This window comes from Eutrigla gurnardus (genome assembly GCF_963514095.1).
Source record: "Eutrigla gurnardus genome assembly, chromosome: 7".
NCBI classification, from domain to species: Eukaryota; Metazoa; Chordata; class Actinopteri; order Perciformes; family Triglidae; genus Eutrigla; species Eutrigla gurnardus.
The window spans coordinates 24,479,124-24,506,673 of NC_139921.1; the positions used below are offsets into that span (position 1 = coordinate 24,479,124).

The following is a 27,550-nucleotide window of genomic DNA, read 5'->3' on the forward strand; positions in this document are numbered from 1 at the left end:
TTCTGCATTATATACAAAGAGAGAACATTTAGTGAGCTCTGCAGCGTTCAACATCACTACACAGTATACAGCAGTAGACTTCATCCAATCACGCGTCGGTGTTTCACCGCAGCACGTACTCTAGTATGAAATATAAGAAGACAGCCGCGTGGTTAATCCTGAATCCGGTCTGGGAGCCTGACTGTAATGAGTAAATGAGAGGGGCTGCGGCACTAGACTCCTCTGTACCCGCCGCTGTGATCCGTCCTGCTTCATATCAGCAGCAGACAAAGACCGGCTCGCAGGCTGAATGTTTCTGTGTTTTCCAGCTCGGTCGTCCCGCTGCTTCTCGTGGTGATGATCCGAGTCCCAATAGGAGGACGGACGGGATTATAGATGATGGAATACACAGAGGAAATAAGTGTGATGCAAGGACAGATGGAAGGAATGAAGAGGAGGAATAGTGAAAGGAGAAATGAGCAAAGAGGGCGATTGAGGGGGAAAAGGAAGTAATTAACAAACGTAGAAGGAGGAATAGAGGAAAGAAAGTGAGCCAAAGAAGGAGGTGAAGGAGAGAACAGAAGAAAGGAGGGAGCATTAGGATCAACTAGCAACAAACATGCCAAAAGAACCCAAATGGAAGGAAGGGAGGAGGATTTAAACGTTTAAAGAAACGTGGGATGGAAGGAACCAAAGAGAACGTAGCAGGAGACGGCAACAAGGAGGAATGGAGGAAAAGAATATATGTATAGGTGAAAGGAGGAAGTGGATAAAGCTACACCAGAAATAGACAGAGGAGAGGAAAACATGATGATGGGTGGAGGACGGAATCAGACAGACAGGATCGCTGACCTGCAGACCAGCCGGCCATTAACACTTTGTCACATCTAGACCGACCTGATCCAGCACCGGGGGGGTCATGTGAAGGTAGAAGACTAAGACAGCTACACTACCGTGTATGTGTGTGTGTGTGTGTGTGTCACTAACGAGGCCCGACACATCCGTTCACACTCGTTTCAATGCATGACCCTCATTATCGCCTCACTGTGGCTCTGCAGCAACACATTAGACGGAGAACATCATCTTTGATGCACCTCAGTGAAACGGCTCGTTACAGACCGAAAAGAAAACACACACACACACACACACACACACACACACTCCTCCAGCAGCAGCTCAGAGATGAGACTGATGGAGTTGGGAGGCGGTGAAAGCAACAAAACCAACAGAGAAATGGAAAGAGGAGAGCCATTTCTCTGGCCCAGTGCAGTTGGATATTCCAGCTCTTTCTACCCCCCCCCCCCCCCCCCCCCCCCCCCCCCCTCCCACCCCCCCCCCCCCCCCCCCCCTTCTACTCCACTCTCTCCCTATCATTGGCTCTTCTCAGCGAACACACCCCTGCTGTGGCTTCACAAGCCCGCCTCCTCCAGATTCAGTTAGTCTTCATGTCGGATCGTTTCTGATTCCGATGTTGATTCATCACTGAGCTTCTGAGAGAGATAAGGAGCCGAGAGCTGATCCGGCCCCCGGGGGGGGCAACGAGGCCTCCGAGTCAGTCCACATGCACACACACACACACACTAATGGAACAAGACACACATGCTCACCCTCCTCCTCACAGACATTCACCTTTTCCTTTCCTTACAAGCCGCTCGTTAGCAGACTGAGGCTCCGCCCCCTCCCTGTGTGGTTGCCTGTTTGAAATGAGAAAACCATTTTCTTTTTGAAATGTCTGATCCTCACGAGTGTGTGTGTGTGTGTGTGTGTGTGTGTGCGTGTGTGTGTGTGTGTGCGTGGACAGATCTGCAGCTCAGATGCCTGACGGAGGGAGAGATGGAGTCGTGATGTGCAGAAAGTGAAGATGAGCAGAGAGATGAGGTATTTGTGTGTCAGAGTGAGTTAAATCCCTCTTATTACCCTCACAGACGTCGGTCGCCCTTCTGCACTTTTCCTCCCACCGACGGAGTCTGAGCTCGTTCATCTCAAGTCACTGGAACGTTTTCATCTCCATTCAGAGACAGAAGGATGACGTTGAAGGAGAAAGTTCCCCGTTTGTTTCTCCACAGAGACGAGGATCGACTCCCATGCATCGTGTTCACAGGTTCACTTATATTGAGTTCTAACAACCCACAATGCATTTCTTCACCAGCCCCGGAGGTTTGGTTCTCCGAATGCTAACGGCACATTTACAATCACAATAAACACAACGATACTCTAACGTGTGTTTTATGACTGCTATGAATAATTACACTGTCCTCTCTGTGGGAGTATATGAGGGGTGTGTACTAACATGCTTCCTGCATTTCAGGGAGCCAGATTCATATTTTAAGGCTTAATGTCGGCCTTATAGACCCGCTCCTGCCTGGATACCTAAATGAACTCTCACATCCAATCACATTTAGTCCATGGAACATGTCATTTACTGCACAATGCCTGCAATATTTCTATATATTTGCAGAAACAAACATACACACAAACCGCATTCAATCAATATTTAGTTTTATGACAGAAAACCATTACATAAGGTTGTTGTAGTCGCTTATATACAAACTAATATCCTTCTATTATAACTCTATGTAATGTATGTCATAAAGTCCTGGTTCTGGATTCAACCATCAACAGTGAACAAGCAGAGAGAAGGTGTGAGGAGCACGAGCACCACCTGCTGGAGATAACGCGCAGGCGCAACATGTTTTTGGTTTTCTCTGAGGATGCAGATGTGACGGAACCGATGAGGTCACACAACAATAACACTGTAAAACAGATGTGATGTGTAGTTGTGGTGTATTTCTGACTCGACCTTAAAAACAATACTCATACTCTCCGAGGCCCAGCTCCTTGCTTCAGGCCTCAGAGCTTCTTCACGAGGATGAACACACGTCTTGAGGACACTTGTCGTTGCGTCCTTCCGCCACTAGGGGGAGAAATGGGGGCAGAGCGAGCGAAAAGAATGGTCCTTTTCTTCCCCCCTCCCTCCAGTAGGAGCTGGATTTGATCCCACATTGAGGCCGCCCCCCCCTCCGCAGCAGACAGCCCGGTTCCTCGGACGTCATATGATAAGGCTGGAAGCCAGCAAGGCCCCCGGTTTGGAGAGGAGGACCCATATCTCCGTCAACGCGCGCAGCCAGGGCCCCCTTTATCTCCACAGGGCAGGGAGGCGTATCCTCCCCCCCCCCCCCCCCTCTCTCCCCCCTCCACATACCTCTCTCCGCCTCTCACCCATACACTGACTCTACAACCTGCTCTGACGACGCCCAGCAGTCCGCCGTGCGTCCTTTTCCCCGAGGAGACGAACCCATCGGGCTTCTATCGTCGGGCTGCGCGCACGGGGCTGCCCACGGCATCACCTCGGCAATAACAGGAGAGGAAGAGGAGGAGGAGGAGGAGGAGGAGAGGAGAGGAAGGAGTGTTGAGAGGATTCCGAATTGACGCTCAGAAAATAAACTGTTTTTTTGTGGAAGACATCCGGCGGGAAGCGAGAAGGCATCCGCAAACTGAGTGAGTGGACATTTGTATTTATGTATTTATATTAATATGGTGTTTGTCTGCCGCGTTCTGGTGGTTCCGACCGGCGGGTGGTCGCAGCGGCAGCATCCTTCTAACCGGTGAGGATGGAGACCATTAAGGGGGGGAGAAACATCCATAAACAGGCCTTTAAAATAAAAAAAAAACCAGGTGACATGTTTCTGGTTCCTGTAAACACGGTGCGTGGATGTGAGGATGCAACTGGCGCAGCATCCTCACATCTGAGACAGAAAGCAGGTTACAGTCACGCTGGGTTAAAAACAAGCAAGGGATGGGAATAAAAACCGCTGCATGTCATGTAAACACGGCTGTATTAGATGGGCCTGCTGTATAGCGACCCAGCCAGGTGCGTCAGGGGCGACGCGGATGCTTTTATGAAGCATCATGTCATATCGATCTCAGGGTGTTGTTGTGTGTGTGTGTGTGTGTGTGTGTGTGTGTGTGTGTGTGTGTGTGTGTGTGTGTGTGTGTGTGTGTGTGTGTGTGTGTGTGTGTGTGCACGGTGACTCCAGCCTGGGAGATGCTGAGTGGCTGTGGAGGAGGAACGGTGTGTTTCTGTGTGTTTTGATGTGAGCGGTCTGCTCCAACATGGCGCGCATGAGCTGGGAGGAGGAGAGGGGAGAGAAAAAAAAAAAAAACGCATGGCCATTACATACTGCTGTTGGAATCCACACTGCTGGAGCAGGAGACTGGTTTCAACCAGAGATGACATCCTGAATACCTCCCGATGAAGCTCAGGTTGCCCTGGTGATATCTGCAGCTCCTCTAGATCATCACAGGCCTGTGTGTGTGTGTGTGTGTGTGTGTGTGTGTGTGTGTGTGTGTGTGTGTGTGTGTGTGTGTGTGTGTGTGTGTGTGTGTGTTATCTCTCTGGTTCTATTCCAGTCTCTGAATAGAACAATATCACTTGGACCGACTCCTCATGTATTTTTTTGTTTTGTTGTTGTTCTTGTCCTGATGTTTGATCGCAGCAGGTGACACCAGACGAAGCTCTGTTTCTGTTTGTGTCCATTGTTTCCCTCACGGGTACCAAGTTCACGGTCGCCGGGACACACACACTCTTTGTTTGAAGTCACAGACGACACCTGTTTGATTGGGTCTCTGCTCCCAGACCGGCTTCATTCAGGTCCTCAGGGGGACAGTTTGCAAGGGCAAGACAATCGTGTGTTTTGGTCTTCATCACTGGCAACATGTTGGACTCTCTTTCTGCACTGTGTCACAGCCGTACTGCGTTTTAAGAAATCTACATTTCTGATGGTCATAAACCAAAAACATCCACGATAGCACAGCTTCCTGGATCTCAACCTCCATGTATTATGTAGAGATCATGTCCAACATTGTGGAAATATACCCTCATATAAAACACAGCATCCGATCACATAAACACACCGCATTTATGATCCTAAGAATATGTACAGAACGTATGGCTGAAGTGGTGAGAGCATGTTTCTGCTCGTATGAACATGAAAGGCAGGATGAGAAGATGAGCTTGGTTTATAGTCCGTTCTGTGGTTTTATTGGACATGTGGGACGTGTTCAGTTGGCCCCGGGCCCTCAGCCCTCGGCCCTCAGTCCCCGGCCCTCGGCCCTCAGTCCCGACCCTCAGTCCCGGCCCTCGGCCCTCGGCCCCAGCTGTGTGTGAGTGGGGGTCTGTATCCGGTCGGCTGCTCTGTGTTGTGTCAGCGACTGACAGCAGAGCTGACAGCACATGTCTCGTCGGCCAATCATGGTGCAGGATTATGAGTGGACACATCGCTGTGTGTCAGGCTTTGTGCGCTTACATGGCTTTGTGTGTGCGTTTCAGTCTGTCTTTATATATCTGTGTGTGTGTGTGTGTGTGTGTGTGTGTGTGTGTGTGTGTGTGTGTGTGTGTGTGTGTGTGTGTGAAGATGGCTGTCGCCCGGCCCGACAGCATGGACACACAGAACTGTTTTCACAGATGTAGATGGAGGAGTGGGGAGGTCACCGGAAGGTCACTCATCCTAATCTTCAGTCCGTCAAAGACGAATGAGGTGATATGTGACACTCGTTCACTCCCAACTCAACTCAGTCAAAGGATGGATGGATGGAGGGATGGAGGGATGGATGGATGGATGGAGGGATTGAGGTATGGGTGGATGGATGATGGATGGATGGAGGGATGGATGGATGGATGGGTGGATGGATGGATGGATGGATGGAGGGATGAGGTATGGGTGGATGGATGATGGATGGATGGAGGGATGGATGGAGGGATGGGTGGATGGATGATGGATGGAGGGATGGATGGATGAATGGAGGGATGGGTGGATGGATGATGGATGGGTGGATGGATGGATGGATGGATGGATGGATGGATGGAGGGATGGGTGGATGGAGGTATGGGTGGATGGATGGATGGATGGATGAATGGAGGGATGGGTGGATGGATGGATGATGGATGGAGGGATGGATGGATGGATGATGGATGAATGGAGGGATGGGTGGATGGATGATGGATGGGTGGATGGATGGATGGATGGATGAATGGAGGGATGGGTGGATGGATGATGGATGGGTGGATGGATGGATGGATGGATGGATGGATGGATGGAGGGATGGGTGGATGGAGGTATGGGTGGATGGATGGATGGATGGATGAATGGAGGGATGGGTGGATGGATGGATGATGGATGGAGGGATGGATGGATGGATGATGGATGGAGGGATGGATGGATGAATGGAGGGATGGGTGGATGGATGGATGATGGATGGAGGGATGGATGGATGGATGATGGATGGAGGGATGGATGGATGAATGGAGGGATGGGTGGCTGGATGATGGATGGGTGGATGGATGGATGGAGGGATGGGTGGATGGAGGTATGGGTGGATGGATGATGGATGGGTGGGTGGATGGAGGGATGGGTGGATGGATGGATGATGGGTGGGTGGATGGATGATGGATGGGTGGGTGGATGGAGGGATGGGTGGATGGATGGATGGAGGGATGGATGGATGGATGGAGGTATGGGTGGATGGATGGAGGGATGGATGGATGGATGGATGGAGGGAGGGATGGATGGACGGATGGAGGGATGGGTGGATGGATGGAGGGATGGAGGGATGTAGGGATGGATGATGGATGGATGGAGGGATGGGTGGATGGATGGAGGGATGGGTGGATGGATGGATGGATGATGGATGGATGGAGGGATGGATAGATGGGTGGATGGATGGGTGGATGGATGGATGATGGATGGATGGATGATGGATGGATGGATGGATGGATGGGTGGAGGGATGGATGGATGATGGATGGATGGATGGATGGATGGATGGATGGATGATGGATGGATGGATGATGGATGGAGGGATGGGTGGATGGATGGATGATGGAGGGATGGGTGGACTGTGACCCATGACTCTGACACAAAGCATCTCATATTGTCTGCTTTTAACGTCGCAGGGCGACCACTAATGTAATTTACCAGCATTTCAGTGGCAGAGCTGCTTGTTGTTTCATCATCATCATCATCGCCGGCCCTCACGGGTTCACGTCCCCCGGAGTGATAGATACGGCTAATTATCCCAGATGACCTTGCCGTCGTTAAGAACTCATTTATGCAGCTGGTTATGAGATCCCATCGGCGTGCTGGTGAAAATGAATGTCATGCAGCGACGCCTCACAGTGACTGTTTTGTGCTGAGATGATGCCGAGGGGCGAAACAGGAAGTGAGAGTTCGCTGAGCGATCACACAGAAAACATCTGCGCCGAGATGTGAGATATTATTTGATAATGCATATGCAAGAAGCCACCTTCTTTCTGTTAATCTCTGTCACCTCTTTTCCTCCTGGATAGTCACTTTTCCTTTTCCCCCTGAATGCGTCTCAGTACAAACCCTCCCTGCTGCTGCTTTGTCATGACGGATACGACCACTCTTCCCAGCAGATAGTCTGTCTTCTGTCGTTTTGGCCACTAAGTCATTCTAATCTCAGAGGAAATGTGCTCCAGTGTGTGTGTGTGTGTGTGTGTGTGTGTGTGTGTGTGTGTGTGTGGGTGTGGGTGTGTGTGTGTGGGTGTGGGTGTGGGTGTGTGTGTGTGTGTGAAAGCACACCCACACCCACACCCACACACGCTCATATGACGATCACCAGTGTTGTTGCAAAGATGCTATCAAGAGCCCTATTGATAAGAAATAATTCACCCATCTTTTTGCACTGTAGATAACCCAGACAACACACACACACACACACACACGCGCACACACACACACACACACACACACACACACAGCTCCACCTTCAGTCAGAGATGTTGTTTGAATCTCAGCACCGGCTGATATTAGACAAACATACTTAGCGATGCTTCCTGAGCCTCTTGAGGGCCTTAAGTGGGATCGGGATCTCGCCACGAGGGAGGGCCCCTATTGGCCCTAATGGTTCCTGTGTTGACGTTCGAGAGGCCGCTCCAATCATGCAGGTCCATAGGCTCCGTCCGTCCGGATGTAAGGAGTCTGATTGACCAGAGAGCACGCCAGGACACAGGAGATGATGGTCCACTATAGAAATCTGTAAACATGAAACCAGCGCCGTCAGCAGGTCGCCTGGATGCTGATCAATAACGTGAACCACCAACCGGTGTAATCACTCTGATCCCCCTCTCTTCCCTTCCTGAAGTGTGTTCAAGCCCTAATGGTTGGACTCATAAGTGTGTTGGAATCGACCAACGTCCCTAATGGCTCTGCATGCGTCGGGACGTTTTGGGGATTTATCCAAGAATCCAAGAAACGCTTAAACATGCATCCAGATGAAGTTTTCACGAGGGCCACGTTGTCACGGCGTCGCTGTTTGCCCGCTTTGCCATGTCTGCCCGCTCATTAGCATCTCTGCCTGTCTGATTGTCTACCCGTCCCCGTCACATGACTCCAACGACGCTAATTGTTCTCTCCATTGTATCTGTCGATTTATATTGACGCAGACCTGAGATCTGTGACATCACAGCCATGTTTGTCTTCTACAAGCCGAGCCTACCCGCGTTCTGACTGCTTTGATAGCAACGCAGCGCTCAAAGCGTCACAGCTGTAGGCCGCCTCCCCCTGGAGGTAGTCGCTTCATAGACGTGTTTGCTACAGCTCATTAGCATGTAGCTGTTAGCAGGACGTCACAGACTCCCCTTTGACCTCCTCGTCCCGTCCACGTGTCTCTCAGACTGTGTGGTTTCTCATTTGTCTTATCTGCATGGATGTTATTTATGGGTGGGGGGGGGGTTTCCCCTCTGACCCCTGGAATACTAGCATGTGACCTCACGCACTTCCTCCCGTTTTTATTGGCACCTCACTGTTTATGTTGGGAAGATTGTGTTGAGCCTCAGATAGAAGGTGTGTGTGTGTGTGTGTGTGTGTGTGTGTGTGTGTGTGTGTGTGTGTGTGTGTGTGCGTGTGTGTGTGTGTGTGTGTGTGTGTGTGTGTGTGTGTGTGTGTGTGTGTGTGTGTGTGTGTGGGTATTGTTGTTCTTGTGCTCTCTTGGCCTGAAGGAAGGAAGCTGAGGAAGGAGGGAGCAGAGAAGGAGAAAGAGTTGCCACTCCAACTCGCTGAATGTGAAGGAGATCAGTTTCCTCTTCCAGGTTCTTCTAATGCAGCCGGGTCATTAAGCCCAGACCTCGTTCTCACAGGCGTCATTCTTGTCCTAGTGCATGTGTGTGTGTGTGTGTGTGTCTGTGGGTCTTTTTTCATTCAAGAATGGCCAGAAATGACTCTCTAATTTGCCTTTGGGATCTGTCCAGATTTTAAATAACATTAAGTCATTAGTGATTAAATTAGTCCTTGGCATCTCAATTCCATCTGATTTCTACACAGGAGTGTGTTTGTGAGCGTGTGTGTGTGTGTGTGAGCGTGTGTGTGTGTGTGTGTGTGTGTGTGTGTGTGTGTGTGTGTGTGTGTGTGTGTGTGTGTGTGTGTGTGTGTGTGTGTGTGTGAGTGAGTTTCATTATGTCGGTTAAAGCTTCCCTCTGGTATGAATGAACACCTCCGTGTGGAGAGCGGCTGTATGAAGCTGTTTAAGTGGAATCATTAGAGGCTGATGTCATTTGTTTTGAAAAGCATGAAATGAATGTCTCTCTTCCATCGTCTTACTTGTTCTTCCCCGTTTGTCTCCTTGTCTCGTCGTGATGCCTGTAGCTCTTCCCTGATTGGTTAACCAGAAGCGTTCTAATTGGCCAACGAGCGTCCAGTGGTTGGTGTGTGTGGAGCAGGGACATTTCTTTCTAGAATTCAGGATTAGACCGGTGATATTCTTCCTCAGCCTGTCTGGGCTCTCTAAGCCGCTTCATTTCCACTGAATCAGAATCTTATCATGAATATACTTTCTTTCTTTTTTCAAAAGAATTGTCTCTAACATCTGGGAAACATGAGCACAACAGTATGGCTCATTGATTAGTTTTAAATAGTTATTTTGGACAGCAAAGGAAGTCATTGATGCAGCAAAAAAAAGCTATCAACTATCCGGCTTGAATCACACAGACGACGCTTGTTGGCAGGGGGGATTTATTTTTAGTTGCTGACGGAGAGAATTGTAGAGCATCACAAGACAAAGTGGGCTTCAGCGATTGTATTTTCACGTTCGTGTCGATGTTTTCCACACGGTTGGAAGTGGCAGGTCAGGCTGTGAAGTGTTCTCTAAAAACAAGCTGGAAGAAGAGATCTGTTCATCTGAGTGTGTGGGTGGGAGGCCGGATCAGAACGCTGTGTTCTGATCCTGGATCAGCGGTGAGGAGCTGGTGTGATCTACTGTTCTCAGGTGATCCTGGATCAGTGGTGAGGAGCCCAGTGTGATCTACTGTTCTCAGGTGATACTGGATCAGTAGTGTGATCTACTGTTCTCAGGTGATTCTGGATCAGTGGTGAGGAGCCCGGTGTGACCTACTGTTCTCAGGTGATCTTGGATCAGCGGTGAGGCGCTGGTGTGATCTACTGTTCTCAGGTGATCCTGGATCAGTGGTGAGGAGCCGATGTGATCTACTGTTCTCAGGTGATCCTGGATCAGTGGTGAGGGGCCCGGTGTGATCTACTGTTCTCAGGTGATCCTGGATCAGCAGTGAGGAGCCCGGTCTGATCTACTGTTCTCAGGTGATCCTGGATCAGTGGTTTGATCTACTGTTCTCAGGTGATCCTGGATCAGCGGTGTGATCTACTGTTCTCAGGTGATCCTGGATCAGTGGTGTGATCTACTGTTCTCAGGTTATCCTGGATCAGCGGTGAGGAGCCCAGTGTGATCTACTGTTCTCAGGTGATCCTGGATCAGTGGTGTGATCTACTGTTCTCAGGTGATCCTGGATCAGCGGTGAGGAGCCCGGTGTGATCTACTGTTCTCAGGTGATCCTGGATCAGTGGTGTGATCTACTGTTCTCAGGTTATCCTGGATCAGCGGTGAGGAGCCCAGTGTGATCTACTGTTCTCAGGTGATCCTGGATCAGTGGTGTGATCTACTGTTCTCAGGTGATCCTGGATCAGCGGTGAGGAGCCCGGTGTGATCTACTGTTCTCAGGTGATCCTGGATCAGTGGTGTGATCTACTGTTCTCAGGTGATCCTGGATCAGCGGTGAGGAGCCCGGCGTGATCTACTGTTCTCAGGTGATCCTGGATCAGTGGTGTGATCTACTGTTCTCAGGTGATCCTGGATCAGCGGTGAGGAGCCCGGTGTGATCTACTGTTCTCAGGTGATCCTGGATCAGTGGTGTGATCTACTGTTCTCAGGTGATCCTTGATCAGCGGTGAGGAGCCTGGTGTGATCTACTGTTCTCAGGTGATCCTGGATCAGTGGTGTGATCCACTGTTCTCAGGTGATCCTGGATCAGCGGTGTGATCTACTGTTCTCAGGTGATCCTGGATCAGCGGTGTGATCTACTGTATGACAGATAGATGAGGGCCCCTGGCCCTCCCGGGGCCACGCAGTGTGACTGGTCTCGTGTACTCGCTGACCTTTTTCCTCCTCAGACTGTAATGAATCCGATGTTTCTTGGCCGACTCCTCAGAACGGATCAGTGCTATTGGCTGCGACAGGCTCGTGCAGCGAGGCGGTGAGACGATGTGAAAATGTCACGTCACCATTATATCCCGGTGGAAATACATTCAGGATATTATCCCGACCATCAGAATGTGCTTAAAACTCAGAAAATGGCATTTAAACAGACTGGTGTTATGTGTTAAGAAACAGATATTTTATTGTTTTAGTGGAAAAATAATCAAATAATCTCACATAAATGCCATAAATGATGATCTATGATCAAGGTCATAAAGAAAGAAAGAAAAAAATATAGGAATATATCATTTTTCAGGGTACTCTTTTTCCAGGTCACTCATGAAGATCACGAGTGAGGGAAGGATGGAACGCGAGATTGACAGGCGGATCGGTGCAGCGGCTGCAGTAATGCGGTCGCTGTATCGGTCCGTCGTGGTAAAGAGAGAGCTAAGCCGAAAGGCGAAGCTCTCGGTTTACCGGTCAATCTACGTTCCTACCCTCACCTATGGTCATGAACTTTGGGTCATGACCGAAAGAATACGATCCCGGATACAAGCGGCCGAAATGAGCTTCCTCCGCAGGGTGGCGGGGCGCTCCCTTAGAGATAGGGTGAGGAGCTCCGTCACACGGGGGGAGCTCGGAGTAGAGCCGCTGCTCCTCCACATCGAGAGGAGCCAGTTGAGGTGGCTCGGGCATCTGCATCGGATGCCCCCTGGACGCCTCCCTCGGGAGGTGTTCCAGGCATGCCCCACCGGGAGGAGACCCCGAGGAAGACCCAGGACACGCTGGAGTGACTATGTCACCCGGCTGGCCTGGGAACGCCTTGGGGTCCTCCCGGAGGAGCTAGGGGAAGTGTCCGGGGAGAGGGAAGTCTGGGCGTCCCTGCTCAGGCAGCTGCCCCCGCGACCCGGTACCGGATAAGCGGAAGAAAATGGATGGATGGATGGACTCATGAAGATATTTTACATTAAATTCACCCCGATCAACTGATTGTGAGGTGTTTTAACTTCCCTAATGCAGCCTGGGCAATCCTCTTACAGTAGGGGGTGAAAATCCTGCCAGTTCACTTTTAAATCCACGTTGGGCCTCAGATTATCATCTAAACAACGACACCAGCAGGATTCTCATCCATTGGGGTCCGGAGAGTGTAAGTGGCTGCTGGAGGACCGTGATGCTGTTATAGAGGATGCTCTCTGCAGCGCTGCTAATGTGTTCCTGGAAGCAGCAGCAGTGCACTCAGCAGGGAGCAGTGCTGGTCATTAGTCCGTCCCCTGACTCCTCCTGCATATCCACATATCCACCAAACACATCCCTGGTTTATGCTGTTGTTTGCATGCAGACCGCCGGCTTTGAGTCCCGTTGATCTATTACATGCATCCGTCTGAGAGCGACAGCCGGGCCTCCCTGGACGCCGTCCTCTCTGGGTCCTGGATGTAATCACTCTGCTAACGACATGTCTCTGTGTCTGCTTTCCTTTCTCCTCGTTTGTCCATAATTGATGAGGGAGGCGGCAGGATGATGTTCCAACAAGGTGGACGTGCTTTTTGACAATCCATCTTCAAAATGTATTCCAGCCTGGAGGTTTCTGAGAAGCAGGTCTAGCATTAACAATTAGTTTGAATGGGGGAGGGGGGGGGGGGACATCTGTTGTTGACTTTGGCACCAAGTGGATAGTTTTGATCAGATCTCACGGACTGCAGATTTCCCACTGCTGTTGGGTGTTGACTGTTTTCAGATGAAATCTCTGGAAAAGGCTAGAAAGTGGATTTACAGGGGCTTTTTCTTTACTGTTATTTCAGCTTCATAAGGGCTTTATGGTAAGAGTAGATTAAATAATAATCTGTTACGTGTTAACACTTTAAGACATAAAATCTCATGTTTAAACTCACATACCAAACATAACTGTTTTATGTTGAATAACTAAAGGATTTACATAAAAAAAAAACGATCTTTTACGTTAATAACAGATTTTATTCAGACGACAGAATGTGCATGTGGGCGTGGTCGGCCTCGTCTCGGCCAATCAGCTCGCAGTGACCTCTCTCCGGTCACCAGGCCTCCTTCATACCACGATGAGCCGATCCAGATGCTCGGCAGCCAGCCGCCTCGCTTCCATGGTAACCTGAAGGGAGGGTGATTAACATCCGGTATAAGAACACCGTCGACACGTGAACGGGACCTGGATGACGGTCGGACCGCGTAATGTTCTCCTTTATTCAGTCTCACTTTATTCAGAGCTCCTCCAGATGTTTCTTTTTTCATTCTTCCTGTTTGTGCTGGATCGGACTAGTGGGGAAGACAAAAATTCCAAAGAAGAGACTTCTCTGTGTGTGTGTGTGTGTGTGTGTGTGTGTGTGTGTGTGTGTGTGTGTGTGTGTGTGTGTGTGTGTGTGTGTGTGTGTTGGGCTGATCAGATGATTGTGGTTTTACATTTTCTCCAGAGGGCGATGCATGTGATGGTGATGCCGTCTGGTACGAAGGGCAGGAATCCTGCATGTTACAGTGTCCTCCCAAAATCCATTTTGATTTGTTGTGAATCCTTACAGCCGCTGTGATTGGACGGTGGACACACGTGCAACGCGTAGCGATCAGACCGACCCTGCAGCAAGTGCATGATGGGAATGATCTGCTCTGTTGACGTGTTCCACAATCCGAGCAGTGTAAGGATTCATTTTGGGGAAACGGTGAAAGCTAATTCACAGTAACAGCGGGCGTCCTGGCCTCCCATCGGGACGGGTTTCACGCTCTTTGCTGGCGCCGGGTCGCCCCGGGTCGCCTTCGGGAAGGTGAACACACATCTGATGCTGGTGGTCACGTTGAATAACGCTCCTCTCTGGTTCTTCAGGATGGCTGAGGTGTCACAAGAGGAGAAACTCCAGGCCATCGCTGTAAGTTATCTGCACACACACACTCTTTCTCTTCACACACAGAGTGCATGTCTGATGGCAACAGCAGCTCGACATCAACCCGTGTGTGTGTGTGTTGTAACAGGAGAAAAGGAAGAGGCAGACAGAGATTGAAAACAAGAGGAGGCAGCTGGACGATGACCGACGGCAACTCCAGCATCTCAAGGTACACTCACACTCACACACACACACAGGTCTGCAAGTGGGTGGACCTGGACCTCCTAATGAAACGACGCCGATAGAAACACTTTCCCGTCAGCTTGCTGTTTTCCAGCTTTTTTCCCCGGTGAGCGATGTCAGACACACATCCATCTGTCCCACACAGTGAGCTACTCCCTCGCTGCTGCTGCAGTCACGGAATGTTCAGAATGGACGGCAGATAACACCAGCAGCTCCTCCACACGCTCTTCACACACGAACACACACACACCCTGAAACACACTCATTATATCAGAGCCAGGGCTTTTGTCGGCGTATGTGTCAGCGCTATCAAAGCTATTTCAGCACCGGACAATTCGGCAGGTCACAGATACGAGTATATGCTGGTGTGTGTGTGTTGCCCTTGCGTGCTCCAACTTTTTCTATTTTCGGCTCAAACCTTTGTGATCGTGTGGATCTGCACTTGTGTGATGGTCTCTGTGTGCGTGGCTTCATGAAAGGACACAGAAGCCTCGGACAATGCAGAGGGCTTTGGCAGAGGAAACAGATTTTTGTCCCACTCCCACCAACAGGAAAGGGCTCTTACACCCACCGCACCCCGCTTTCGTCTCACACACACACACACACACACACACACACCGAGAGGAAGTGTAATCACGCTGTACAGCAGCATTAGAGGGCTCTTTGTGCGAACCACAGCAAGTATTGCTTTTCCAGAGGCAGCTTTCATGTGGAAAACCCCATAAATGTCTCCGTTTACGCACCATGTTTTTCGAAGGGTGTACCTTGCCCCGCCATTAAATCGCATTGTAAAGACCTACACGTGCACATACAGTGCAGACATAACGGCGAAGGTGAAGGCAGCAGCTGGCTTGACTTAAAACCTACAGATGTCAACATGTGATACGAATATGCATAACACACATTTTCAAGGGGAGCATATGAGAAATAATGTTCCAAAAATGAACAGTATTTACATTGTTTTGCTGAACGTGGTCTGCTGAACGACAGCAGACCACCAAGATTTTTTTTGGGGGCGTAGATGCCTTTTATCAGCAGTGGACAGATAATGTTTTTTTTATATATATAAACATATATATAAAAATATATATATGTACACATTTTGGGAAAACCTGAGCACCAGGAGAAAACCCTAAAGTGCATATTGTAGGGATTTAGTGGGAAACCTGGTAACCAGGAGACCCACGCAGACACAGGGAGAATATGCAAACTCCACACAGAGGGACGGGTGGAAGCGTCTCTGTGAGGCTGCAGTGCTGAACACTGAGCCACCGTGCTGCTGAATGAGGGGGGGGGGGGGGGCGTGGTGACGGAGGTAGATGGAGGTGACGGAGGTGGAGGGGGAGGTAGATTGAGGAAGGATGGAGGGGCGAAGGGTGGAGAGGGGAAGGGGGGAGCTACTGTTGTCCAGCCTCCGCTGAACAACCGGCAGCCTCCTCCGCCTTGCTGTCGCTGCCACACCGGTTTTCCTGGTGGCTGAACTTCCCCCTCTTCTTCTGCTTCTCCTCCCGCTCTTTCTCCTCCTTCTCCCGCTTGGCGTTCTTCTTCAGCTCCTTCTCCTGCATCTTGCCCTTCATCCTTTGCAGCTCTGCCTGCGGGTCCTGGATCTTCTTCTTGAAGAGAGAGATGACTACTTTCCTCTTCTTCAGTTTCAGACAGAGCTTCTCCAGGTCCTTGTTGTCGTCCTGGACCTCTTTGACTTTGGTCTCAAAGAGATATGCTTCATTGGTCTGGTCTTCCTCCATCGATTTGAGGAGAACAGACATCTGTTGGAGGTCCTCCTCCAAGCTCTGTTGCTTCTCAGTCAGATCTTTGTTGTTGTCCTCCACCTCTCGTAGCTTTGTCGCCAAGTTGTCGTTCTTGGCCAGCTCCGTTTTTAACTTTGCATCCAGAACCTTTTGGGCTGTCTGCAAAGCTTCTACTTGGGTGACATGGCTTTTTTTCTCTGCCAGGTCCTTTTCGAGCTGGACCTCCATTTCCTTCTTTTCAGCCTCCAGCTGGTTGACCTTTGTCTCCAGCAGGCTGACGCTTGTCTCCAAGTGCTGCTGTTCCAAAAATGAACAGTATTTACATTGTTTTGCTGAATGACAGCAGACCACCAAGATTTTTTTGGGGGCGTAGACGCCTTTTATCAGCAGTGGACAGATAGTGTTTTTTTTTTAATATAAACATATATATAAAAATATATATATGTATACAATTTGGGAAAACCTGAGCACCAGGAGAAAACCCTAAAGTGCATATTGTAGGGATTTAGTGGGAAACCTGGTAACCAGGAGACCCACGCAGACACAGGGAGAATATGCAAACTCCACACAGAGGGACGGGTGGCAGCGTCTCTGTGAGGCTGCAGTGCTGAACACTGAGCCACCGTGCTGCTGAATGAGGGGGAGGGGGGAGGGAGGAGGGAGTGGTTAGGTAGATGGAGGTGACGGAGGTGGAGGGGGAGGTAGATTAAGGAAGGATGGAGGGGCGAAGGGTGGAGAGGGGAAGGGGGGCGCTACTGTTGTCCAGCCTCCGCTGAACAACCGGCAGCCTCCTCCGCCTTGCTGTCGCTGCGACACCGGTTTTCCTGGTGGCTGAACTTCCCCCTCTTCTTCTGCTTCTCCTCCCGCTCTTTCTCCTCCTTCTCCCGCTTGGCGTTCTTCTTCAGCTCCTTCTCCTGCATCTTGCCCTTCATCCTTTGCAGCTCTGCCTGCGGGTCCTGGATCTTCTTCTTGAAGAGAGAGATGACTACTTTCCTCTTCTTCAGTTTCAGACAGAGCTTCTCCAGGTCCTTGTTGTCGTCCTGGACCTCTTTGACTTTGGTCTCAAAGAGATATGCTTCATTGGTCTGGTCTTCCTCCATCGATTTGAGGAGAACAGACATCTGTTGGAGGTCCTCCTCCAAGCTCTGTTGCTTCTCAGTCAGATCTTTGTTGTTGTCCTCCACCTCTCGTAGCTTTGTCGCCAAGTTGTCGTTCTTGGCCAGCTCCGTTTTTAACTTTGCATCCAGAACCTTTTGGGCTGTCTGCAAAGCTTCTACTTGGGTGACATGGCTTTTTTTCTCTGCCAGGTCCTTTTCGAGCTGGACCTCCATTTCCTTCTTTTCAGCCTCCAGCTGGTTGACCTTTGTCTCCAGCAGGCTGACGCTTGTCTCCAAGTGCTGCTGTTCCAAAAATGAACAGTATTTACATTGTTTTGCTGAATGACAGCAGACCACCAAGATTTTTTGGGGGGCGTAGACGCCTTTTATCAGCAGTGGACAGATAGTGTTTTTTTTTAATATAAACATATATATAAAAATATATATATGTATACAATTTGGGAAAACCTGAGCACCAGGAGAAAACCCTAAAGTGCATATTGTAGGGATTTAGTGGGAAACCTGGTAACCAGGAGACCCACGCAGACACAGGGAGAATATGCAAACTCCACACAGAGGGACGGGTGGCAGCGTCTCTGTGAGGCTGCAGTGCTGAACACTGAGCCACCGTGCTGCTGAATGAGGGGGAGGGGGGAGGGAGGAGGGAGTGGTTAGGTAGATGGAGGTGACGGAGGTGGAGGGGGAGGTAGATTAAGGAAGGATGGAGGGGCGAAGGGTGGAGAGGGGAAGGGGGCCGCTACTGTTGTCCAGCCTCCGCTGAACAACCGGCAGCCTCCTCCGCCTTGCTGTCGCTGCCACACCGGTTTTCCTGGTGGCTGAACTTCCCCCTCTTCTTCTGCTTCTCCTCCCGCTCTTTCTCCTCCTTCTCCCGCTTGGCGTTCTTCTTCAGCTCCTTCTCCTGCATCTTGCCCTTCATCCTTTGCAGCTCTGCCTGCGGGTCCTGGATCTTCTTCTTGAAGAGAGAGATGACTACTTTCCTCTTCTTCAGTTTCAGACAGAGCTTCTCCAGGTCCTTGTTGTCGTCCTGGACCTCTTTGACTTTGGTCTCAAAGAGATATGCTTCATTGGTCTGGTCTTCCTCCATCGATTTGAGAAGAACAGACATCTGTTGGAGGTCCTCCTCCAAGCTCTGTTGCTTCTCAGTCAGATCTTTGTTGTTGTCCTCCACCTCTCGTAGCTTTGTCGCCAAGTTGTCATTCTTGGCCAGCTCCGTTTTTAACTTTGCATCCAGAACCTTTTGGGCTGTCTGCAAAGCTTCTACTTGGGTGACATGGCTTTGTTTCTCTGCCAGGTCCTTTTCGAGCTGGACCTCCATTTCCTTCTTTTCAGCCTCCAGCTGGTTGACCTTTGTCTCCAGCAGGCTGACGCTTGTCTCCAAGTGCTGCTGTGACATGGCTAGGTCCTTTTGGAACTTGGCCACTAGTTCTTTTCTCTCCTCCATCAGTTGGACGTTAGTCTCCTGGCTACGTTCTTTTGCAGCCAGCTCTTTCTGGAGCTCAGCTTCTAGAGCGTTGCATTGTGTCTGCAAGGCTTGGCTGCTCTCAAGAAGTTCAGTCTCTCTGCTCAGCAGCTGGCTTGTGGTCTCTGCTAGCTGCTGAGAGAGAACCTCCTTATCTTTCCTGAGTTGCAGGTTTTGGGTGTCCCCCTGGCGGACCCGCTCTTCCAAAAGGGTCACCTTCTCCTGGTCTTCAGTCTTGCTTTGGTGCGAGAGCTTTTCTATTTCTGCCTCGTACCTTGCAACCATCTCGTCAAATCTCTGTTGACTGAGGAGGTTTGCAGCTTCGGTCTTCTCCTCCTGGACCTGAAGCTTTCTCTTCAGCTGGAAGATCTCAGACTCCTGGTTTTTCGCAGTTTCGTAGCTTTTCTTGATTTCATCTCCGAACTGCTTCTCTCGGATCTCCATGAGGCTCTCCAGATGGTTCACACGCACTTTGCGCTTGTGAATCATGTGACAGAAGTTTTCTCTTTCTGCCAAGTATTCGCCCTCAAACTGCTTCAGTCCCTGAACCTTTCCGCCCTTGCAGTGGATTTTATTCATCGCTGTAGTGACGGAAGGTTTGTGACTATACTGACGTGCTGGACGGCCCCCTGGACCGCCAGCAGATCTTTGCTGGTCTGCTCGCTGGGTTCTTCCGTCCATGGCACGGGCTGCAGCAGATTGGGGCAGACTGGATGTGTCTGACGTAGACTGCATCGCTGTCGATTGAAATCCTACAGTAAGTAGTAAATCCTGAAACAGTATCTGTAATAGATCGTATCTGTCGTAGATCCTATCTGTCGTAGATCGTATCTGTAATAGATCGTATCTGTAATAGATTGTATCTGTAATAGATCGTATCTGTAATAGATCGTGTCTCTAGATCAGACTATCCTGCAGAACCACACTGAATGATGTACTCGCTTCTTATTTATAGACTCGTAGAATGTTGGCCACTGCCTTTAATCTTTGATTTGCCTTTGATGTCACTCTGTGATGTCATCAGAATAGACCTCACTGAAAAGGGGGGGAGGGGGGTGGAAATGGAATGTCACATGTCCATTTTTTTTTTTTTTTTTATAAAATGTCCATTTTTTTCTTGGATGGAATGCAATGATGTCATTCGATTCCATCCAATCCAGGTTCTGTTTTTTGTTGTTGTTATTTAATCCACCCACATTGATAGAAATGTGTTGGACAAAATAAATGAGAAATATTGTTGGTGATTCAAACTCTTTATATCTCCGTCATAAGTCTGAATTAATAGGTAATAAGCCCTCATATGACGCTTACTAACATTATATATATATTATATATATATTATATATATTAATATGATATATTACTTATGTATACAAGTGTTCAGAAAAATACATTCACCTTAACGTGGTTTTAAGTTGTATCTGGCTGCAGCAGGAGATTAAAACATGTTGGAAAGTGGTCGGCTCCTGTCAGATCACACATTTGAAAATGTAAACATTAAAAAGCGAAAACTATACAGAAATTGATTTTATGACCAATTCAGAGGATTGCATGCAATTGCAATTTCTGTTAAACTAATTTCTGTTGATGTTATCAAATCAGTGAGTTAAGTGGAGACGACGACTCTAGTCAGAGCACATTATCCAATAAACTACATCTTCCAATCATTTGTACTAATATAAAAACATACTTAATAATGTCATATATTAGCATAGATTCAAACCCAGACAATAGTTCATGAAATAATAAGAACTCCAAAATCTGGATGAACTGAATTATGTATTTCCAAAGAATAAAACGTTTTGGATATTGCAAAGATGCAATGAGCTCTTTTCCCTTTAGCTGCTCAGTGTGTGTGTGTGTGTGTGTGTGTGTGTGTGTGTGTGTGTGTGTGTGTGTGTGTGTGTCACAGTTCCGCCCTTTGTCTGCTACGTTAGCAGCTTTTACTCCAAGGAACAATGGAGAGAGATGTAACTTCAGTGCTCCGGCTTTACGACACACTTGTGTGTGTGTGTGTGTGTGTGTGTGTGTGTGTGTGTGCGTGTGTGTGCATGTGCATGAGTGAGTACATTAAATGATGTCAGGCATTGGGGTAGTAGGGTGTGGCGAGAGAAAGAGAGAGAGAGCAGGGCTAGATTCAGTGCCCAGGAGAGCATGCAGGGCCGGGGTATGAAGGGGTTGGATTACACCGTGAGAGAGTGTGTGTGTGTGTGTGTGTGTGTGTGTGTGCTGGATGTCTGCAGCGGAGAAAGTAAGCGTTGAAACAGGCGTTTAACAGGAACAAACAAATGCACTGTGACAGGTACAACCTTCTTCAGGACAACGAGTACAAACCGAAAACGTTCATGAAGTTCGTGACGGAACGAGATGTCTACGAGAGAGAGGAAGGGGGGATGGGGGGCGGGGGTCGAGTCAGAGAAGGAGAAAAAACTCAGGGGGAGTTTTGCTGTAGAAATTCTCGTTGCATCACTGGAGAGGAATTCGCATCGAGCACAGGTCCAGATTTTCAGTCCAAACTCGTGAAAAAGCAAGAGGCTTTCTAACACTTTTTCCATATGGCCGAGCAGGGGTTTGAATCCCGCGGCAGTGGAGCAGCTGCACACTGTTACATCTACCAGCCGGCTTTGATAATAGCTTATCTACAGTAGGGAGTGAGATCAACACAGCGCTGCTGAGGAATCGATAGAGGACATAAGTGAAGAAGAGATAATAATAAGAAAAATCCACCTCTGTCATATTCTGTTGAATTCATAAGGGAGTATTTAATTAACTTGTCCTCGGGTTAACTTCCCCATTAAGATGTTCTTGTAATTACCGCCAACGTCGAGGAAATGTTAAGTGTGGTTTAGTTTTTGATCTCTCAGTGAATTATCTAGATTTACAATCCCATGCTCAGTGGAGTTTGATATTGGAGACAATTATACCGTAGTTTGGATTGAACTGGGCGGTGCCTTCGATGGCCGGATGCCACAGTCCACGCTGACAACAGCCAGTTGGCAGCAGTCGCAGTGTGTGACGGAAGGCGGGAGACGTGCTGGATGTTTGCGGTGGATCAGCTGAAGAGCTCGGTGTTGCTCTTCTGACAGGAGTGAAGTGAGGAAGAGTGCATTTTTGGGTGATTGAGGTTCTGCTAATGAGTTAGTGGGCCGCTGCTGATGAAAGTAGAGCGATCAATTGTGTCTCCTGATGACAAGCCGAGTCACTTCTTCACTGTATTCTTAGTTAGATGGCTCAAACAGGGCAACGCAGGCGTGCTTTCATTGGTTCAAAGGATCATAGAGAGAAACTGGCTCCCGAAATGAACGCAGGAGGACTCAAGAAGCGAGAGATCTGGGAGAAGAACATCTCCAAAGTGATTAGGGATGCAGGCTGGACTCTCCGTTCTGGTTTTAGTTCCATCAGTAAGAGATCCTCTGGTTCTTCCTCGCTGCTCCACAAAGCATGTGATGCTGCTTTCAGCCATTACGCTCCGAGCCGTTGGAACAGCCTTACAGAGGATTTCTGTTTCAACGGGAACTCAAACAGTCCATTCATTTAGTCTAGTCTTTTTTATTATTTCTGATTTTATACAGTGTCTCACGGGTTTTTATGCTTTGATTTTAATATTTATATATTCTATTTGACTCTCATTTGACTTTATCCACATTTTACTGTTTTATCATGATTTATTCGGTGTTGGATCGTATTTGTGTTGTTTTCTTAACTTAAGTTAGCGTCTCTTCATGTTGTCGTCATGTTTTTATTTAACATCCAGTTTGTTTGCGTCAATCATTTGTAAAGCAGTTTGAATTGTTCAGTCAGAATGTACTCATAGTGCGAAACGATGTGCTCTCATTATGAGCAGAATTCCTGTAAAAATGAATCTCTTCACCACCTCCTCGTTGTCTCCGTGTGTCTCCAGTCGAAGGCGCTGAGGGAGCGCTGGTTGTTAGATGGAGCTCCGGCCGAGGAGGAGACTCAGAAGCGTCTGCATGAGGACGAGGTGAAGACCAAACTGCTGGAGCAGGTCATCCTCAGGTCAGCATCTTAAAAACCATCTTTGAAACAGATGGGACAGGATATTGTTTTATTATTTACTGTTTCTGCGGCTGTCACGGGGAAAACGTATGAGTCCGTTCAGCTGGTGGATTTATCAGAGCTGTGAACTCCAGGACGTATGACGTAGCATTAATAACACCACAGCTGTCATCAATTAGACAACATTAGAGACAGAGGTGGTCGACCTGTCAGCCAACAGGGCTGATGATGCCTTTTGTGTCATGTGATCCTCAAAGTTTGACTGTACACAGTATTACAGTCGCTATGGTGGATTCATTTCAATAATTCATCGGCACGTGTTTATGTTTCTGAGCCAGGCTGGAGCAAGAGATCGAAGAACTGGAGACAGACGCTCCAGCCAATAAGGGTGTGGCCAAAGAAAATGGCGGTAAGTTCAGTCCCCATGGCAACATATGATCACACAGAAAACCATAGCAACGCAGCCGTGGGCACGTGTGTCGGAAAGCGAGCTAATAATGGCTTCTTGGTGTGCTCTATTAAATTGTTCACCGCCGGAGGTAATTAAAACATTATTTCCTTTCTTTCTTTTCTCTCTGACCTACCCTGACCGCCCTCTCCCCCCTTCTGCTCTGTCCTCACCAAATGATGCTCTGGCGCCCTCTGTAGGTGAGAACGGGGTAGTGCAGAGCTCCGGTCAGACCCCCAAGAGAGAGGTGACGGGGATGGAGGCCAAGCTGCTGGGTCCCAGTCCCGACCAGGCCAACGAGGACAACCCCGTCACCCTGGTGTTCATGGGCTACAAGACCGTGGAGGAGGAGCAGGAGAACCGCACGGCCCTGGGGCCGGAAGGCGTGGACGGCAACGTCAAGGCCGAGTTCGTCGTCATCGAGGACGGGGAGGCCAAGGCGGGCGGGGAGGCGGCCACGGAGGAGCAGGCTCCGCCCAATGGGAGCATGGCGGAGAAGGAGAAGGCCAACGGGGGCGGAGAGGAAGGGGAGAAGGAGAAGAAACAGACCTGCAAGTGCTGCACGGTCATGTGAGTGTGTGTGTGTGTGTGTGTGTGTGTGTGTGTGTGTGTGTGTGTGTGTGTGTGTGTGTGTGTGTGTGTGTGTGTGTGTGAGTGAGTACACACTTGCACCAGTGCAGGCATGTGTGCTATTGCATGTGTCTGTGTGTATAACCGTGTGTGTGTGTGTGTGTGTGTGTGTGTGTGTGTGTGTGTGTGTGTGTGTGTCGGGACTGGGGGGGGGGACAAAGTAACACAGCCAATATACCAACAATGAGAGCCAACAGGAGCTCCAGCTATGACAACAAGAACCACAAAGACTCACAAGTACACTTTACTCTGTATACTTTCTCTGATATGTATTTGACTTTTGATTTCTATTGATATTTTTCTATTTTTCTGTCTTGACCTTTATATTGTATTCAGTATGTATCTCTTTATTATGGGACTGTGTACTGTAAGTTCATTGTTAGTATTGTTGGGGGCGGGACAAAAAGAACACGTATTGTACTGCTAACTGGGGAAATCTGGAAACTTAAAAATCATAAACAAAACAGCAAACTATGAAGGACACAGATACTTCAAATATATATATACAGTATATATTTCTCTGTGTAGGCCTACCAATTATTTATCGGTCAATTTCATATTGCAATATTGTCTAAGATATTATTTTAAATAGTATTTTAATATATTGATATGAAATTATGTTTTATACAGTGTATTTATTGTTTTGTTGGTTCTCTATATCATCTCCAAACCATTAAACTGCATGTAAGCGTGTAAAGCACTACCAGATTTGCGTTCCAATCATATCATACGTGTCGTAGGCTCATATGTGCTCATGTCTTTTAGCCACACAGTCTTTTTCTGTCAGTAACAGTTGATATCATTGGCAGTGTTAGAGATGTGCATTAAGTTTTAAAAAAAGAAATCTGCAGCACGGATGACGAAGCGTCTGATTAGAGCCGTGACCGCGTACGAAACCACATCCGCTTCTCTCCACGTGTACAGGAAGATCACGGCTTTTTTGTGTTTTTGAAAACGCGGTGGATTCAACACGCTTATTCACGATCATGACGAACCGCCGCGCGGCGGGTTTTGGAAAACGCTTCGTTCCGTTCTCAACAGTAGAATCAATGTGACTCTTTATGAGGTAGCACTGCATGAAGCCTTGCGACTGTTTTTGACGTGTCTTGTCACTTGTTAGGTCTTAAGTATAACGCTGTCACGTTCACCTGAATGTAGAAAATCCAGGGGTTAAATTGGGATTTAGTTCTACCATATATGAGAAGAGGCGGGCTTTTAAAAAGCAAGGGGAAGAAGAAAAAAAAGAAGCTTTTTGTCTCGTTATGAACCAAATAAAAATCTGATGATTCTGTAATTTCACTGTGTGTTGGTTCTCTCCTGCTCCCTCCCAGTTTAACCCCTGACCCTTTGTGTCTGTAGACCCGGGCCCACATGTACTTGAATAGATTTGCAGAAAAAGTCCCACTCTCTGGGGGATCTTAACCCGTATATAGAAAGAATGTGGTCCTACCCGAGCTTTATAGTGATTATCGTGTAAGAAAAGGACCGTATTTTATAAGAAAATACAAAATGAACCAGTTTAAACAGCAGGATGGTAGCCAGATACATTGTGCACCCTGAAAGCCTATTGAAATACATTTTGACCCGAGTTCACTCAGTAGAGGCCACTGACTTTCCCCCCCCCCCCGCCCCCCCACCGGGTTCCTCACGTCTCTGATTCACCTGCACATCATCACCATCATCATCACCCTCATCAAACACGCAGCCCCGCCTTCTCCACGCGAAGACACGCGGTTCAAAAACAAAGTTGGTGCTAACCGTTAAAGTCTCATGACTTGGAAACACTCTCCATCTTCAGCTCTCTGGGGGGTGGGGGGGGTGATAATGTTGAATGAGAGAGTCGTTGGCGACCGTCAGTGCCAGATGCATTCTCTCATGTCCTGCCTTCATTATTCCACCAGAGAAACGATCCCTTCTAACATTCCAAAGGGGAGGTCAGGAGGCGTGGCCACATGAAATATCTGTCCATATGTTCACTGTAACTGGACGTTCTTCTCTCCCATGTTTCTTTTCTTTCCTATATGGCCTCTTTGCAAAGGCGGGTATATTGTATTTGATGTGTGTATTTTTAAAAAGAATAACTACATCTGTGTATTGTTGGTGCCTTTTTGTCAGGTTCAGTTGGTTGGACTTGTCTGTCTGCCGCCATTTTTGGATGGAGGGGGGGGTTCTTGCTCTGCTCCCGATGGAAACACTGCCTTCTACTCTAGAGGAGGTACTATGGTAGAATATGATTCTCATTATCCACGTGATATCTCTAAATAAATGCAGCTCAGATGATATTGGTGTCTTGAAACAAAAACAACTTTCTATCTTGTTGTTGATTTTCCTGTGGGGGCAGATTTATTCCACACATCCGAAAAAACTACCATCCGAAGTTGAACATTTCACAGTGATATGTACAACCTTTATGCAGGAGACTAACTGACGACTATAGAACAACGTGTGCGTATCTATATGAACACATCTGTACACACAGAAGAAATACATGTGAAATGTGTTGAGATAAAGCTTTGCTTGATTGTGGATCTCTGGGACAGCAGCCGGGGGGGAAAAAAGCGACCTTGTGTTCGACCAATGCCTGTTCATCTAACTCTGTGGTCATCTCAATGTTTAATCTTGAATAAAAACTTGTTTACAGCAAGTCAGATAAGCGTGTATGTAATCAACCAAACGTACGATAACCCATCAGTTTATTATAGCACTGACGCAATTGGCTGGAAAAATGGAAGACATTCATGGAGAATTAATAATGTAGAGTAAAAGACGGGATAGAAACATGAAAGGGAGAGTTATAGAGCTACAAAAATAGTATACTGTAACATGCAGTACCCCAAACATGCCACTAGAGAGCATACGTCCCCTGTTTTGGGAGTTAATCCTGTTAACACTGTTGTCTAATACACTGTGAAACAGGCAGACAAAGGCGGAGGGCATTTAGACTGGGCATACATCAGATCCATTCAACGGATGATGATATTTATTTATGCTGCAGCAGTTTCTGCCTTCGACAAATAACAGTTAAAATAGACGAATTGCTTACCTTTCCTCTGTCGTTGGTTTGTTAAATGGAAGCCTCCGCTACTCGAGTATGAGACACTAATTAGGACACACACACACACATGATGTAAGGTAACAATGAAACAATACAACCTCATTCATCCCCAAACATAAGTCTTATTTTGCTCAACACCTGTGGGTGAAATCAACATGAGCATCCTCGGTGGTCAGCAGTGTTTTTACCCGCTGTACACGGCTCATATTCTCCAGGAACAAACACACGTCTTATTCACAATTTGACACTTCGTCTTTCACCTCAGTCCCCAAAACAAGTCCTGATATTAAGGCCTTCTTTTTCTTTTTCACACACATTAGCAAGCAAGCATGTAGCTAATTATCGTCATAGTTCACACGGAGCAACACATTTCTTATTCTGCAGTTTCTCTTCAAAGACCTCAGATAGAAAATACTATAAAAATGTGTACAAAAGAACAAAAAGTATTATTTACAGCAATTATTGGATATGGATATACATAAAAGGATAGTGCAATGAACATGCCATAA

At 48.2% G+C, this 27,550-nt stretch overlaps 1 protein-coding gene across 1 annotated transcript; it reads left to right on the forward strand.

The window, feature by feature from the left end:
* The first annotated feature begins 3,116 nt into the window (after window positions 1–3,116).
* Window positions 3,117–26,533, forward strand: palm1b (paralemmin 1b). Its single transcript, XM_084013169.1, has 6 exons — window positions 3,117–3,477; window positions 14,326–14,368; window positions 14,472–14,552; window positions 22,793–22,908; window positions 23,247–23,317; window positions 23,557–26,533. Exons 2-6 carry the CDS (start codon window positions 14,327–14,329, stop codon window positions 23,928–23,930), a joined length of 684 nt encoding a protein of 227 aa, XP_083869295.1. The 5' UTR covers window positions 3,117–3,477; window position 14,326; the 3' UTR covers window positions 23,931–26,533.
* The last annotated feature ends 1,017 nt before the right edge of the window (window positions 26,534–27,550 follow it).